At 44.1% G+C, this 17,343-nt stretch overlaps 1 protein-coding gene across 2 annotated transcripts; it reads left to right on the top strand.

Moving 5' to 3' along the window:
- Window positions 1-103: 103 nt before the first annotated feature.
- Window positions 104-11,808, top strand: gba2 (glucosidase, beta (bile acid) 2). 2 transcript variants are annotated; one of them, XM_079185214.1, is made up of 18 exons: window positions 104-213; window positions 661-1,325; window positions 4,240-4,331; window positions 4,621-4,736; window positions 4,993-5,211; window positions 5,311-5,550; window positions 5,767-5,869; window positions 6,675-6,828; window positions 7,253-7,378; window positions 7,478-7,662; window positions 7,903-8,007; window positions 8,105-8,212; window positions 8,310-8,461; window positions 8,617-8,723; window positions 9,519-9,661; window positions 9,949-10,064; window positions 10,386-10,577; window positions 10,826-11,808. In XM_079185214.1, the coding sequence occupies exons 2-18, from the start codon at window positions 1,132-1,134 to the stop codon at window positions 11,078-11,080; spliced, it is 2,607 nt and encodes an 868-aa protein (XP_079041340.1). In that variant the 5' UTR covers window positions 104-213; window positions 661-1,131; the 3' UTR covers window positions 11,081-11,808. The 2 variants fall into 2 exon arrangements, with proteins under 2 accessions (XP_079041340.1, XP_079041339.1); XM_079185213.1 differs by lacking the exon at window positions 104-213 and adding an exon at window positions 320-436.
- The last annotated feature ends 5,535 nt before the right edge of the window (window positions 11,809-17,343 follow it).

Below are 17,343 nucleotides of genomic sequence, written 5' to 3'. Positions count from 1 at the left end.
GGAGGCAATATTAATACGTGGGGGTGAATGTAATCCCCCCCCTATTAATGCCCATAATGGTACAGCCTTAGCAGCGGCTTTGCTGTCGTTGATCGTTTGTTGAAAATCCCTGGGTTTGTTTTGTCAGACATCAGTCACTTCCAGGCTGTTCACTGATTTTGACTCCATTAAACTACCAGCAACAATTAGCCATTCTTTGATTTTTCGTCTAAGGTAGGCTCAGTAGCTTGGTTGTAGTTTGGATCTAACAATATTGTAAAAGGAGGCGGTATGCGATGGCAGCCTGCGCGCTCGTGTTATCTGAGAGTTAACGCTGAGGGCAAAAAAACTCTCCGTTTACAGTGACAACCGTAAATGATTCGCATCCAGAGCGCCTTGCTAACTGACAACGCAGAGCTCTGATGTGGAGCAGCAGTGGGATGACGCGCTAACTCCGGTATTTACAAAAAAAGAATCAACTATTTTGAATGGCTAGTTAGCTAGTGTTGTTAGCCACTGCTACATGGGGTTGTCTTAGCTAACGGTACGTCATTAATGGCAAAGGTGATCTAAACCTACTGTTGCAACGTAGGTTACTTTGACGCATGCTTGATCTCGACCGTCCTGCAGTTTAAATGTGATAACTACGTGTTGACCCATTTTGTCTTGATCTCATTGTAGGTGTCCCGATACGTCCTGTTGGTCTTAAGCTGTCATCCATCCATCCAGCTGCTGCTGCTGCTGACACATCCGGACTCCATTGCAAAAGGGGGGCAAAGGGGTCTGCAACCTCCTAAAAACAGGAATCCAGAGGGTGTTTCTGATATGATAGAGGCTAATCTTTCTTGTGGATAATAATGTTATAATGGCACTGGGACCTTCTACACGAAGGAGCAATTATTTTCCTGCAGGTATTCAGAGCTCGTCAACCGAGAACCGGTTTACCGCCACAGGAATGACTCTTTGAAGCCTGGTGATCAATTATATAATTCACATGGAGCTCCCCAGCATTTCTGCTCCATATTGAATGCACGATAAACTCACTCCTTTGGCAAAAAGCTGGTGACAACTCCCCGTTTGTAATCACAAAGTGGTGTTTTTTTGGCCTCCATTCGTACATACTTTAAGCTCCCCATTGGGTATCCTGCTAAAATGAACACAGAGTGGGGTGAGAAATCCTCAGCGGACCTCATGAGTAGGTATGTCTCTAAGGAAGGGGGATGTGGAGTACCCAAGGAGGGTTGGCGGATCTGTCTGGCGCACGAGTTCAAGGAGAAGAGGAAGCCCTTTCAAGCAAAAGACGTCTCGCTGTCCAACGTCTTGGAGCACGTCGGGCTCGGAATCAGGTGAGAAACCCTTAACCCTCCTGTACAAATCACTACACGTGCACTATTTACACGCAGTACACTTGAGCACAGTTGAAATACTCTTGAGTTGAGAAGGCAGTATTTACTTCTGGTCGGTGTAAAAATCAATGCTTCCATACCTTTCCTATGACGATGAAAGCCACACCCGAGAGATTGTTACCACTATTGACACAAGCTGTTCAGTCGACACACTTATGTCATCGCGACCTGTAGTCTGCACCACGTTAACCCAAGGTGTCACCTCGGTGCGGCACCAGGGGAGGCCGTAGCCTATAGTCTCATGTTTCTCAACCCACAACAGGGAGCAGGTGTGAAGCGCAGTCCTGCCTTGTCTGCTCGTAGAGCTTCCAGAGAGAGAGAGTGCTGCTTGAATCTCTGCAGCTGAAGTGTCACCCTCCAGTTTCCATCTCAGATCACTCACAGTACTCAACATCTGCCTGATCTGATCGCGGTTTGTTTTTGTTCCACAATCTGCTGACACCCGAGATGCAAAGTGAGACATCCTGCCGATGTGGTGGATTGTTTGGGCGCTGGGCCAGAAACACTTCCTCTCACTTATTTCAATCCTGAGAGTTGTGTGGGAGTGAGTCGGACGTGACCGTCATCAGGCGATTTAGACTCAGATGTGTTTACTTTGTTGATGACCAAAACAATTTGTATTTAAGTGAATAACTCAAGCTCTTATATACCGTCACCACTGCTTCTTTTTCACACAGGGACACCTGCAGAGCAATGTTACAACGGAGCTCGTTCACGCTCGATGCGACGCGTCCTTTTCTTTAAACCACATAGAAGCACTTTAAGTTAACATTGAGCCACAATCTTGCTTCACTTCAGATCTGTTGCAATGTTGCTGCAAAACGAAACGCACTCTGCTCCCTCAGTTTAGGCCAATGCAACAAAAAAAAAAGCGCAGACAAAGCTTTTTTGCCTATTTGTCACCCGAGGTGTGTCGCGGTCGGTTAATCTCCGTGGCAGCATTTGTCAATCATTGTACAGATTATGCCGGAGGAGGTTGTTTGTGGAGGGTTACAAACCTATTGTACTGTTCAACCCCAGTAGAGACACACCTTCAGCTCTTCATCATTGGAGGGAGAGGTTTTGCAATGTAGGATTACTAGAATACAAAAAGAAAAAGGGTCACCATAGGAGCAGAAGTGGTAGAAAAGTATATAGAAATACTGTAAATTATTTAGGCTTTTTGCACAGGACACTGTACCTAAAAGCAAACTGTGGAACAAGATGCCTGCACACAGGTTAGATTGAGGTTAGCACACTGTACTCGGCCTGTATTCAGAGCCAGATCAGAGCGAGGACTGACCGTGTGCGTTAGAGCTGAGCCGCAGAACAACAAGATCCTCGACAATAATGCAACCTGCCGCGGCTTCAAATAACTGGCTTTAACTGATCCTATTCATCTCCCGAGTGGAGCGGACCATTGTTGCTTCTCCTCTGGCGTTATTGTTTGCAATACAGTCGGGCCCTGCATTGGCATTCACAGTAGTTTTGCAGCTGCATGGGATCTTCCCTCACAACCAGCAAAAAGCCCTTTGTGGATGACTCGTTATTGATTATTTCGGTGTGCAAACAAGATCATAATGCTGAGCACGAAGCTACATTTCTCTCTATTTTGACTTTTGGCGCTGCAAATATTGTAATTGATGAGCCACATTACTATTAGGTCGCGTTACCAAGGTTTCTCGTGGGGTAGTTGGGCCACCTCATTCAGAATAAAGACCACGTTATGGAATAAAACAGTTAATTTCAGGCAAAAAAAAAAAGAACAGATGCCATTTTTCTAAAAAAAAGGAGCGTTTAGTCCGTCATCTACTCTCAAAATTGATGATTCATGAGACGAGATGCTTTACCGCCTGCTGAGCAGTAAAAGCCTGCTATACAGGCAGCAACAGAGAGGTGTTTGTTGAAGCCGTCTATTCATATTGAAGCTTGTACTCTCTGGTTTCCTCCAGTTGAGGGGTCCCTAAACCGTTTAATGTCCGCCCAGATAAATCTGCCACGGATCACGCATGGATGAGGGCGTAAACATGATCCCTGGTGGTGTTAATACAAGAGATTCGTAGCACTCGGCTACGTGTTTTAGGTTCGCTTGTTGAGCATTCTTCAAATGCAGCAGTTTGGGATTCAACAACAACAACAACAAAGAAAGTGCAGCACCTGCAAAGTGCTTAGTCATTGGTGTTGTTACCGCGTCCTAAATCAGTTCCTCACTTAGCTGGGGCCTTCTAAAGCCGAGGAGCTAAAAGTTAAAACGATGCCGGCTGAATGTAATGAGGGGCATTACTAACACTGTTCTGTGATGAACTAATGGCCCGTCCACTCAAAGACGGCGCCTCAACCCTGCCGCGTTCCGGGAGTTCAGAACATTAACGGCTCCGATCTTCTGAGCCTCGGGAGCCGTTTGAAACCTTTTGTAACGCAGCCTCATTAATATTTTACACCACAACCCTGGTGTGGTGGCGAGTGCTTGCAACTAGACACACATTCCTGCACACGTGTTACACATACTCACACTGCTAACATGAGTCAGGTACAGTAGAGCGGCCACTTTGACTTCATTCCCCTCAACTTACAGGTGCTTCCTGTATGCAGTTGCACAATTCCCTCTTTTCTCTTCCCAGTGCTAAAGGATTAAAAGCATGTTAACCAATTGCACATGGGCTTGCGTTGGTTAATTATTAACTCATTTGATAAGAGCATACCTACTCATAACCCTGTAACACATGACTGTAGTTAGGGTGTCATGCTAAACTGTGTTATAACTGACTGTGTCTGAATATTCGCTTGTTTTCAGCCATCTTCATTTACTTTAACCTCTTCCACTTGTGATCGTAAGGTGATCTGTGTGCTTGACGGTGCATTTGTGTTCGTCCAGGTATCTAAAATGGTGGTACAAGAAGACCCAGGTGGAAAAGAAAGCTCCGTTCATTGATATGTTTCGTGCCCAACCCTTACGTCAAATATACGGTGAGTTCAGGATCTCACAAGGGGTGTAACTTACACATCGATGAATGATCCAATGGATGCAAAGTAAAAACATCAATACATATAAGCACCTTTTAAGATACATCTCTGTCCAAACATACCTCCTTCCTAAACATTCAAACACTGCAACAACAGGTGGTCTAGTTTAATTATTTAAGATGGTTGGTGCCTCTTGTGTTCGTCTACATCGTCACTGTTTAAGGTTGGCTCTGATCCTCCAATATTGGATCGAAACTCTTATTAAAAGTTGACGCCATACTCTAAATTGCAGGTGCTCCACTTGGCGGCATTGGCGGAGGAACCATCACCAGAGGCTGGAGGGGGGAGTTCTGCAGATGGCAACTTAACCCTGGGATGTACCACTACAAAACTGTCACAGCAAACCAGGTACGCACGACCTCAAATAGACGGAGACTGGTGTGAAAGCGTACTACATCATAAAAAGAAAACACTAAAAGGATATTTAGTTACCTTTGTCCTTTTTATATCCTGTACAATTGCTCGCTAACTTATTTGTATCCCGGCAAACAAACAGAGATACAAAAGTACCAGTAGTACCAGTAAAAATAAACTTGCAGTAATGTCTTATCTTTTAACTTGCACAAACAATTTCCCTGTATTCACGTCCTTCTTTTGTTCTTAGTTCACAGTGTGTCTGCGTCGGGGGGGGCAAACAGTTTACCAGCAGGTGCTGTCCGTAGAGCGTCCTCCCACACTGCAAGGCTGGAACTGGGGCTACTGCGGAGAGTATGCCTTCTATCACGCCTTGTACCCCCGCGCCTGGACCGTCTACCACCTGCCGGGACAGAACGTCACGTTAACCTGCAGACAGATCTCCCCCGTCATCCCGCATGACTACCAGGTAACGGAGGCACCCCACGGAGAAAATGTGTTGTTTGCAGTTGCAGGTAGAAATCATTTGTTCTGAACGACTCCTCCATGTTTATCCCCTTTTCCTCAGGACTCTAGTCTCCCGGTGGCAGTATTTGTGTGGGACATAGAGAACAACAACGACTACGCTCTGGATGTCTCCATCATGTTCACGATGGTCAACGGGTCGGGGCACAAGGACGACAAGAGCGGGGGACACTGGAATGAACCATTCCACCTGGAGAAGGAGGGGGGGGCGGTGTCGGGGGTCTTGCTCCATCACTGCCCCGCAGTGAACCCGTACACTCTGTGCATCGCGGCCCGAGAACAGGTTTGAGTTGCACGTTTTTTTTAGCAGCTTCCAAGGTTGTTGTGGTAGATTGTACAGTAAGCAGCTGAGCAAGCAATCCCCCAAGGAATAACCAGGATTTGCAACAATAGTCCTCGTTATCTGGAAAGTGGATTTATAAGAATCAACTGGTTGTGGAATCTATGGTGTTAGTGAGCATTAGGTTTTCGATTTACCAGGAGTGTTTGTGTGCAACAGCCTGACAGGGAGGTCAGTCACCAGACAGCGTTCAGTCCAAAGGGAACCTGCAGCGGCCTGTGGAGTGACCTCATCACTGACGGACGGCTGGACTCGCCTACAGGTCAGTGCTGAGCTACGATGAATCCCACTGATTTTCTTGGCAAGACCCGCCCAGCGGCGCATTCAAGCGCTACGAGTGGCCAAACGTTCGTGCTCGCCAAAGTAGTACTAGTAACCCGCTTTGTTCCGAGTCCTAAGCCCCGACCAGTGGGCTGTCCTGACCCCGACTACTCCACGTCAATGCCAAACCTTCACCCATCGGCTCTTCCTCAAACAGCTGCGCAGGGCGGGTGTTGAAGAAATGCGGTGGGATCCACAATTATAAGTGTTTAAAAACAGACTGCGGAGGGATGAGACGGTCATGAAGCAGAAACATGAAAAAGGGGAAAGAAGTAGAATGAAAGAAACTGATTCACAGTAAAAAAAAAACACCCACAATAGCATTTACAGAGGCTAACAAAAGTTTAGCCTGTTGACCTATTTACGTGGTTTAGTGAATTACGACAAAAAGCAGCAAGAGTTAAACTGCTCCATACTTTTGAAGTGAATGTTTAACAACCTGCATTTTGTGGCTTTTTTCGTTATTATGGCAGTTTTTTCTTGGTGTCATTCTGTTTGCAAAGCCCCGCGGTGTGATGTATAGTTTTGAGTTTGACAGAGATGCTACATGTGCTCATGCTAACCTCAGAGATTCTACATGTGCTCATGCTAACCTCAGAGATGCCACATGTGCTCATGCTAACCTCAGAGATGCCACATGTGCTCATGCTAACCTCAGAGATGCTACATGTGCTCATGCTAACCTCAGAGATGCTACATGTGCTCATGCTAACCTCCCCTCCCTCTTTTAACTCTTACCGCGGCAGGATCCAGCCCGCCGACGCCTAAGGGAGAGAAGGTGGCAGCAGCGCTGGCTGTGGGCTGCTCGGTGCCGGCTCAGAGCCGTAACAGCCTGGAGTTCTGCCTGTCCTGGGACATGCCCACCATCACCTTCGGCTCTAGAGAGAGGACACACCTCAGGTACATCAAACACACAGGAACGTAAACAAGCTACGGGTATCGTTCTCCCTTTTACATTTGGTACTTTTAACTGAAAAAAAAAAAAGACCTCACTAGTGTTAAGTGTCGAGCTTAAACGCAACTTGTGGCTGTCTGTGCTCAACCCTCTTTTTTTCTTTTTTTTTTAATCCCTGTGACAGATGCATTCTTCACATTCTGCAATACAACAATTTTCTTCCATGAATCATTCACAGTGACGAAAGCGCGCGTCTCCCTATTTACATAAGAACAACCCGTCAGTGACAACCAACCAAACGCACTTTCAATGTCGTGTTCGATGTTTAAAGCCTTGAAACTGCCACACCTCTGCCCTCATTGTGGAATGCGAAACTCAGACGTACTAAGACGTGCCGCTGACATCAGCTTGTGTCTTTTCCGTTTCCAGGAGATACACTCGTTACTTCGGCAGCAAAGCGGATGCGTCCCCCTCGCTCAGCCACTACGCCCTAACACACTACAGGCAGTGGGAGAAGAGCATTGAGGAGTGGCAACGACCCATACTGCAGGACAGGTATGTCTACTTGTAAAAGCTCTGTAGGTTACATGAGAATAGTTTTCCCCATCAATGAATGCTTTTTAATGTCTTCTGTCACCTTGGCTTGTGTTGCAGCTCTCTCCCCTCCTGGTACAAGTCGGCCCTGTTTAACGAGCTGTACTTCGTGGTGGACGGAGGGACGGTGTGGACGGAGCTCCCGGAGGACGCCGATGTCAGCGGCGGCGTGCGTAGCGAGGACGGGGGGCTGCCGGCGCAGCCCGCCGTCGTCAAGGTGTTCGGGCGCTTCGCCTACCTAGAAGGTGAACGCCACTGAAACAGGCGTCAGTCTGCAAGGCTAGTAGACACGGGAGTTTAGCGCTGAAGTAATTAGTCGATGGACGGCAAATAGATCTGCAACTATTGTGATAATTCGTTTTTTTGACAGTATTCAAAACTAATTACACTAAACTGACACACTTTGGGCTACAATACTGACATTACACAGCCTTAGAAGTGACAATACTTGGGACCCACATTACTAAGCTATTGTTGTCTCACAGGTCAGGAGTACAGAATGTACAACACGTACGATGTGCACTTCTACGCCTCCTTTGCTCTCATCATGCTGTGGCCCAAACTTGCCTTGAGTGTGCAGTACGACATTGGTGAGTGAAGTGCCCGCTATGTTAGCGTTTTATCAATTACCTACGCGTGTCTATTTGATGAGGAGTCGTAGGTTTCACAGCGTTAATCTCTTCTCAGCTGGCAGTGTGGTTCAGCAGGACCCGACGGAGAGGCTCCATCTGATGAGTGGGCGGTATTCTCCGGTCAAGGCCAAAAATGTGGTGCCTCACGACATCGGAGACCCGGGTAAGAGAAAGAAGATGCCTGATTCTGTGCTGAGACTCGCTTAAAAGCTTATTTTCCTTTTTAATCTTTTTTATTGCCTCTCACTACAACATGATAGATGATGAGCCATGGCTGAGGGTAAATGCCTACCTCATCCATGACACTGCAGACTGGAAGGACCTGAACCTGAAGTTTGTCCTGCAGGTCTACAGGGACTTCCATCTCACGCAGGACAGTCAGTACCTGCAGGACATGTGGCCCGTCTGCCAGGTAATACCTGACCCATATAATCGTGGTTGTGCTGCATTTGACAGTTGGATCCCGTCTGTAGTAGTAGTAACACAAAACACGGGTGTCCTGGATTATATGTTGCTTGCTCAGAGTTTTGTTCCACTCAGCCGTCTTTGTTCTGGTTGGTCTGCTAGGCGGTGATGGAGTCAGAGATGAAGTTCGACCTGGATGGAGATGGGCTGATAGAGAACTCTGGATATGCAGACCAGACCTATGACGGTTGGACGGTGACTGGACCAAGGTGAGAACCATGGAAGCCCTGAAATAACCATCAGTAGAGAAAAGGTTACAGATGAGTGATGATTATTCCTTCATCTCAGTACAGAGGACTCCCTCTCTTGGGTTGTTTTTTTACCCGAGTCATTTCAGGTTACGAACTTAAGTTTAGCACCACAGACAAATAAATACTGGTAGGGTCATCCTCTTAAAGACCCAACTGCTGCCCAGTCACCATTTACACACATTCAACACCTAAAACCATTAAAATATATAAAATCTATTAAATTAGGAACCTTGAAATTAGTAATAATGGAGCCCCTCTATTTTGATTGAGTTATATCTAGTCCTTAAAAAAGGTCTTTTAATTAATTGCACCCCTCAAAAGAAAGATGATAATTGCATTTGCGACTTCCAAGTCTGAATTAGATGGAAGGGGGAAGGGGGAAGGGAGCGAGGGAAGGAAATGGAAAAGGCATGAGTCGCGGGGCAAGAGAATGAAAAATGGAGCTGTGTATAGCAGCAGTGCTTCTCTAAATGTGACCCGAGGGGTTGATTCAGAGGCTGTAGCCAAGATGAATGAGTTTGGCTTCCTAAACTGAGAGTTCCCGTTTTATACTTTCAGGCTGCAAGATTGTAGAAACAAGTTCCAAAGCCGGGAAATGAACTTAGTTCATGTGAGGTGATCATTTGGAGACTAATGTTTCATTAGACTTGTAGATTCAAAGCAACTAGGGATCTTTAATATACTGTATTTTTCCCCCACTGAAATATCTCAAGGTTTTTATGAAAATGACTTCTTGTATTTTGTATTTTTCAGTGCATACTGTGGTGGGCTGTGGTTGGCGTCCCTGTGTGTGATGTGTAAAATGGCGAGACTGGTGGACAACGAGGAGACGTACCAACGTTACCGGGACATCTTGGACCGAGGCAGTGCTGCGTTTGACAAACTGCTGTGGAACGGTGAGTTACATGAAATCTCTAAATGAATAGTGAGAGGCATGACAAACTAATATTACTATTACATCCAGTCTGTCACTCAGCAGTGATTTAAAACAGTCAGAAATAGAGCCGCCGTCTTCAGTTAAACGTTTAATATGAAGTCACGTTGTCGGTTTAGTTCTAGTGTGAGGGGGATTATTCTATTGTATCAGTCTATATGTTGATTTTTTTTTTAGGAAATTGTTGCATATAATACCTTTTTTGCTTGAGTTGTGAACTGCCTTTCTATTTACCTTTTTCATGTTTAGGGAAGTACTACAACTACGACAGCAGTGGAAGGGACCTTTCTAACAGCGTCATGTCTGACCAGTGCGCTGGCCACTGGTTCCTGAGAGCGTCCGGGCTGGGAGAGGGAGACTACAAGGCAAGTTCACACACAAGTGCCACCTTTAGACTGTGAGCAAGCTCTAATGTCCAAGGAGGCAATGAGCAGGGTGAGGGGCCGTGCATAGCTAGATGTAATTTGGGTTAATGCACATGAACCTGAGGCAGGAGAAAAGGAGAAGAGACTTCTCTTAACTTGTGGAGGTCTAACAAAGAACAGGAAGTCCACAGTCGCATCCGAGGTCTCCGAGACAGTTGAACAAGATTCATCCAAACCTGCTCCCCTCAATGCTCACTTCTAGCAGCACAAGGTTGAAAAGGGCTGTTCTGACATTGTCGCTCCCTCTCTCCCCCTTTTCAGGCTTTTCCAACAGATAAAATCCAGAGCGCACTGAAATCTGTCTTTGACTTGAATGTGATGAGCTTCGCTGGAGGCCAGATGGGGGCAGTTAACGGCATGCGTCCTGAAGGAGTGCCTGACCGCTCCAGCGTCCAGTCAGATGAGGTCTGGATTGGAGTGGTGTATGGACTGGCAGCCACTATGATCCATGAGGTAAGCGTGTGTGTGTTTGAATATCTACTTCACATTCAAGGGGTGAAACAATACGCAAACACTCACAAGTAATTTATCATTTGGGGTTAAAGTTCTTGTTATATTTGCATCTAAACTGTTAATTATGACTCCCGCTTCATATTAATAGGACAGATACAGATACCCCACCCTTGTAAAGACTGCAAACAAGCCCAAAATACTGAACAAATTTAGTTTGTTTAATGAAATGTAACTTTTTTTTTTCTCAGGGTATGAAGGAGGAGGGAATGCGCACGGCGGAGGGTTGCTACCGGACTGTGTGGGAGAGGCTGGGCATGGCCTTCCAGACTCCTGAAGCCTACTGTGAGAAGAACATCTACCGCTCTCTGGCGTACATGAGGCCTCTGAGCATCTGGGCCATGCAGCTAGCACTGAACACTTCACAGAAGGATCAGACCACGTCGGCTGGACCTGGAGCCACAGACGGAGAGCAGGGACAGGATCTGAGGGAAGAAGAGAGCTAGTACCTGAGCCATTAAGACCGGTGGGATTAGAAAAGTGCAGGTTCCTCCGAACTCTCCTGCAGCCTCCACCCTCGTGTACACTCCCACCCTGCACGGGGGCTGTTTGATTGGTTTCCTTGAATTAAATTTGTTTCGCTTCAGATGTTTGAGGCTCAAAGTCAGAACTGACAGAACTTCAGTAGCTCCTGAAGATCATATTGTTTGATGAGTTGAACATTTTCCAAGAGACTGCAAAGGGTTTCTGATTTCCTTAAGTTGTGCAGTGTAGGGTGCTAACCAGGCAATGTCAAAATCATAGCCAGTGTGTTTTTGCTAATTAAAAATTGGCTTTGTGTTTCAGCAACATATTGTCTATTTGCACACATGTACACATACATGAAAGCACTACATGTCACATGTCATTAATAATTCTATCATACTTGGAACTAGTTTATATGCTTAATATTTGAGGACTGTTTTGTGATATTAGATCAGCCACATGTAGTCATTATTGTCTTTTGACAGCCTGAGTGAATCAAGACAGAGTTGAAAGATATAGACTCTTGAAAGAAAAGTCAATTTGAGGATTTCCTCAACTTACATATGAATGCTCAGTGATGTAATATGCGATGAATAGTGTTGGAAATTAAGTTTTTATTTTTTATGGCATTTGGTGCCTTGTTGCATGTTGGCCATACCTGCAGTATATTAATGTAGCGGCAACATTTAGTATGTTTTATAAAATCCAATACTCATGACAATCATGCTGAATAAATGACTGAATAAGATACAAAAGCAGGATCACTGTGGTGTTAATTAAATGTATATGGGGAAAAATGTCAGTAGTTAGGAAATACAAATAATAAGCTGCATGAGGCACAATGCATTCATCCATGAGGCTAGTCTAGATTATATACTTATACTTCCCATACATCGATTATTTTTATCTTCCAAGTTGATCGATTAAATAGTTTAACCAAGGATGTTTTTAGCTTGTAGAATAAATGTTCTGCTGTCTTGGTGTCATCGGGGTGTTGTCTCAGGCTGTTTCAGGTGTTCAGACATGTGACTGGTAGATACCAAACACACCAAACAACATCCTCATCCTTTTTCTTTAATTATTATTAGACAGTTACAAGTTGTTTGAACATTTTGCACACAAAACATATGAATAAGCCACACTTTTATTTTCCTGTCCTTAGTTATATAACTAGGGAGGACAAAATATTAGAAACACTACTCAATAAAAAATAACAATATAATATAAAAGAAAACAACATATATAACAATTCAACGGCACCACAAACTACAGCCTCGAAATGACTCTACAATTAAATCAACACTCGGCTTCAACCAAATCTGAACATTGTAACCATCATTAGAAAATATATACATAACTGTATACATAAATTCCAGTGGCCATGCCTCTGGTAGAGGAGTTAAACAAACGGTTATCTTTTTTTTTTTAATGTCCTCCAACCACTGCTCCTTGGGAACACTTTCAGTTAACAGCCGAATGCGCTGACCAATTGCGCAAGCCCCACCCACTTGCATTTGCTGTTCATTGCTAGAAGGTTGGGCTCTACATTTTGTGAAAGTTTATTTTCCTGTTTGAAAAGTGCCCCTTCCAGACCTGGAATAGCTAAAGGTGCGTTAGCTTTTAAAAGATGGTATATAATTGTACCAAGGAGAAGATCTGATGATATTTCTCAAATTGTTGGTTTTTGGAGGCTTCGTGGCAACTACCTTTTGAAGGGTGCTCTTTTTATAAGCTCAAAACGTCCCTGGGTGGGCTTGAACCACCAACCTTTCAGTTAACAGCCGAATGCGCTGACCAATTGCGCCACAGAGACAGGTCTGATACAAAGTCGGTTAGGCCCGAACTGCAAGCCCCACCCACTTGCATTTGCTGTTCATTGCTAGAAGGTTGGGCTCTACATTTTGTGAAAGTTTATTTTCCTGTTTGAAAAGTGCCCCTTCCAGACCTGGAATAGCTAAAGGTGCGTTAGCTTTTAAAAGATGGTATATAATTGTACCAAGGAGAAGATCTGATGATATTTCTCAAATTGTTGGTTTTTGGAGGCTTCGTGGCAACTACCTTTTGAAGGGTGCTCTTTTTATAAGCTCAAAATGTCCCTGGGTGGGCTTGAACCACCAACCTTTCAGTTAACAGCCTAATGCGCTGACCAATTGCGCCACAGAGACAGGCCTGATACAAAGTCGGTTAGGCCCGAACTGCAAGTCCCACCCACTTGCACCTGGAATAGCTAAAGGTGCGTTAGATCTGATGATATTTCTCAAATTGTTGGTGGAGGAGCAGCAGCACCCCAACCCCGACGAAGGAGCAGCAGCCAGCGGGGGGGGTGCTGACAACCGGCCCTCTGGGGGCAACCATGATGCCGATGCGGCCCCAGAGCAACAATGAGTTTGACACCCCTGATCTACAATCTTTTATAAGCTGACGCACCTCAAGATATTCCAGGTCTGGAAAAGGCAATTTTCAAATAGGAGAAGAAACTGCCCAACTTCAGCCCAAAAAACCTCAGCCCAAAAAAATCTGGTCCAAAACTTTGATACTATTTTAAATGTATCAATTAAATAGCACAAAACATACTGCATGGGCTTTAAAAAAGAGAAAATTTCGTCCCTGGGTGGGCTTGAACCACCAACCTTTCGGTTAACAGCCGAACGCGCTAACCAATTGCGCCACAGAGACGAGGACAATACTAGAACTACAGCTAGTATCATTTGTCCATATGCTCTGCAGGAACGGGGGATGGGTCTGAGGCAACATTTGCACATTTGGTATTTGGTCGGGAGAAGTGGTGTTTCATTGCTAAGACAATAGCAGTAGTGGACTCTTAATCTAAGGGTTGGTGGGCACAATATTTAGTGTATAATATAGAATATTACTTAATATTTTTAGGGGCACATAACTAAAACAGTTATGGCTAAAACAGTCATGAATAAAACAGTAACTCGCCCAACGTGGGGCTCGAACCCACGACCCTGAGATTAAGAGTCTCATGCTCTACCGACTGAGCTAGCCGGGCGACTGATGTCATCTTTGGGGGCGGGGCCAAAAAAACTTTTGCGAGGGGTGTCATATTACACTGAAGAGTAAATCTTGGCCTTAGAAGTATGTTGCTTTTGTGAGCTAACCTGCGATGCTACCATTAGCAACATGCCTTTCAGTGTTTTTCACAAACCATTATAGCTGGTTTTAACCGTGACATAACATAATCCCCGAAAAGAAATAGACAACTTCAGGAAAAAACTATCTTGCCACATGACTAAATTAGTAATAAAGATATACGCCCAACGTGGGGCTCGAACCCACGACCCTGAGATTAAGAGTCTCATGCTCTACCGACTGAGCTAGCCGGGCGACTGATGTCATCGTGGGGGCGGGGCCAGAAAAACTTTTGCGAGGGGTGCCATATAACACTGCAAAGTCATTCTTGGCCTTAGAAGTATGCTGCTATTGTTGTACTGTTGTGAGCTAACCTGAGATACTAACATTAGCAACATGCCTAACAGTGTTTTTCAAACCATTATAGCTGGTTTTAACCGTGACATATCATAATCCCCGAAAAGAAACTTCAGGAAAAAGAAAGTCGGAAAAAACTATCTTGCCGCATGACTAAATTAGTAATAAAGATACACGCCCAACGTGGGGCTCGAACCCACGACCCTGAGATTAAGAGTCTCATGCTCTACCGACTGAGCTAGCCGGGCTACTGATGACATCACAGGGGGCGGGGCAATAAAAAAGTGCTGTTGGCCCTTCAATACACCTAGCAAATACTGCTGACTATAAGGGTAGAATATTACGCTGCAGAGTAAATCTTGGCCTCTCAAACATGAGATATTATAATTAGGAACATACCTTCCTGTCTTTTCCACATACCAGTATAGCTGGTTTGCGTATAGCTGGTTTGCAGGTCTGCTACAATTTAGTAAAATTAAAAATGATCTTGTGTGAGTTGTGTTCTATGTATAGCTATCCAGCAAAGGCTCAGAAATAACTGATTAGATATTGCTATTAAGGTCAGGTAATTGTCGATTGCATTGTTGATAAATAATTAATAAGTCTACAAAATCAAGACCATCACAAAAAGTCTTCAAGGAAGTGATGTGATGCATGTCAAATTCACTGGTCAAACAGGAGGCAAGTTGCTGTCAATAACTGATAAAATCATTATAGTGGTATCAGAGTATTAAAAATGCAAACATACCGTTAACTTCGCTGTTATCTGTTCCAATTTCCAAGCTAATGTTATGCCTAGAAAATGATAACAAATAAAGCAATTTAAAGGAATTCCAATAAAATGCTTTTGTTTGTTAAAGTATCTTGAGTTAAACTGTTCAGTGTTTCCTCTACCATTGTATTAGGGGGGGGGCGCCTGCATTTTGTTTGATTTTGTTTTCTATATAGCGCCAGATTATCTTATTGACATCATGTCATTTATCTCTCTACATGGTCACGCGTTTACAATTCTCCTCTGCTCTCTGTATCGCGCATGGCGGAGTTCCGCCCCGATGCGCTCGCGCACACAGACACAGGTGAGCACACCAGCAGACAGAGAGCGCTCTGTCAGAGGGGAAATACTCCCCCTGGCTGTACAAGACTGATCTTAGTAATTAAGTAAATAAATACATACATTACATACATGCAAAAATAAATATCAAGAGGCTCTGGAAATGTTCTTCCAGAAGCCCAGAAAGATACACTGCAGTGACAAAAGCTGCACACCATGTGGATAATTGTCATAAAAATAAATGTTACAATGTGTAGTTCAATGTACAGTTCAAATAATTGTTTAGTTGTTATATTGACTGCTGTCATTAAATGAAACACATGAACACCATGATTCCGTTAAGTGTTTGTCCCCCCCCCCAAAAAAGCTGTAAACCTAGGGGAAACACTGCTGTTACAATGTGTTTTGTAAAAGAAAGAGTTAACTAGTAAGGTGCACATGACTGCAGCATCAAAATCATGTCCACCATTGACCACGTGACGACCTGAGCTGGCGTTAGACTCTCAGATTACCTCCATTAATCGCTAACTTTACTCCATATTTCTTTACACAGCTCTCTTGAAACACACGAAGTTCACAAATCCACATCATAAGAGGCCATACTCTGAGTAACAACGGCTGTTAACGCCAGTAACACCAAGTTCATTCTAATTCATGGTAATGTTTTAATCTAACCATGTGGACATTAGCATTTTTTCACTCAGCTAACCATGTGGACGTTAGCATTTTTTCACTCACGTTACGGGTCAGCCGGTACTTACGTCTACATTAACATGAGAAACGTAATTGTACCCAACAAAGACATATGCTTAATTGGCAGGTGCAGTTCATTTGTTAACAGTCGTTGAAAAGTGATGTTGTTCAAGTTCTTACCGTGACCGTGGCTTGACGTTAGCTAGCTAACACGCTCGCTGAAATCCCAAACTCCGACTTCTTCGTTGGTCCTCCAGTTGCGCATCAAAGTTGCGCATCAAAACATTTGAAACTTCGAACATTAGAAAAGCCGACCCGATTAATGCGTCCAACATTCGTCACCAAGTCAAACAACGCTTTAAAAAGTCTAACTGAACTGTGACGGCACCTTGTCGATGCTCTGAAGTTGAAGCTGCGTAGAATCTTTTTTTTTTTTCCATCCGGGATCTTTAGAGCGAGGATGAGGGGGGCTGCCGCAAATCTCGTAAACGTTCGCCAATTATAAAGATTTACGTTACACTAATGTGTTGTTTATCCATACTTAACAAGACTATCTAGTGTCTTGTTTTTGCAATTGTTTTATTTTTCGTAATAAAGGTGTGTTACCTGTATTACGTCACGCATCATCTGTGAATTACTAGTTTATAGTGTAGGCCTACGTGTAACGACAATAATATCCGTAGCATTAATTCAGTCACTGATTGCACAATGCCATATTAAAATGTACAACATTTAATGAACACACATACACACAAGAAGTACTCAGAACTTTTTGGCTTCTTAAATTAAAGCATAAAATAATCAATTTCAAGTAAAAGTCCTCAAATTACAATGTGCTGTAAACAATATAAATACTGCAAATGAATAAATATTGAATGGATAAACATGGAGTGGGTAGTTATGTACATTATTCATATCCAAATGTCTATTTACAGTATGTACAGCATGTAGTATTCATGTTGACAGTGACAGTACATGATAATTAATGCATATTAGAAACGGTGTTACATTTTAAACAGTAACAATATAATATCTAGATACTCAAGTCTG

Source organism: Pholis gunnellus (genome assembly GCF_910591455.1).
Source record: "Pholis gunnellus genome assembly, chromosome: 23".
NCBI classification, from domain to species: Eukaryota; Metazoa; Chordata; class Actinopteri; order Perciformes; family Pholidae; genus Pholis; species Pholis gunnellus.
Note: the sequence above shows the minus strand (reverse complement) of the source record. Positions and strands in the feature narration are given on the sequence as shown.

Coding starts and splice junctions, on each gene's coding strand:
- gba2 (XM_079185214.1), top strand. CDS start 1,132: ATGAACACAGAGTGGGGTGAGAAATCCTCAGCGGACCTCATGAGTAGG. Junction 7,379..7,477: donor CGACCCATACTGCAGGACAG/GTATGTCTACTT, acceptor CTTGTGTTGCAG/CTCTCTCCCCTCCTGGTACA. Junction 8,462..8,616: donor ACATGTGGCCCGTCTGCCAG/GTAATACCTGAC, acceptor TTGGTCTGCTAG/GCGGTGATGGAGTCAGAGAT.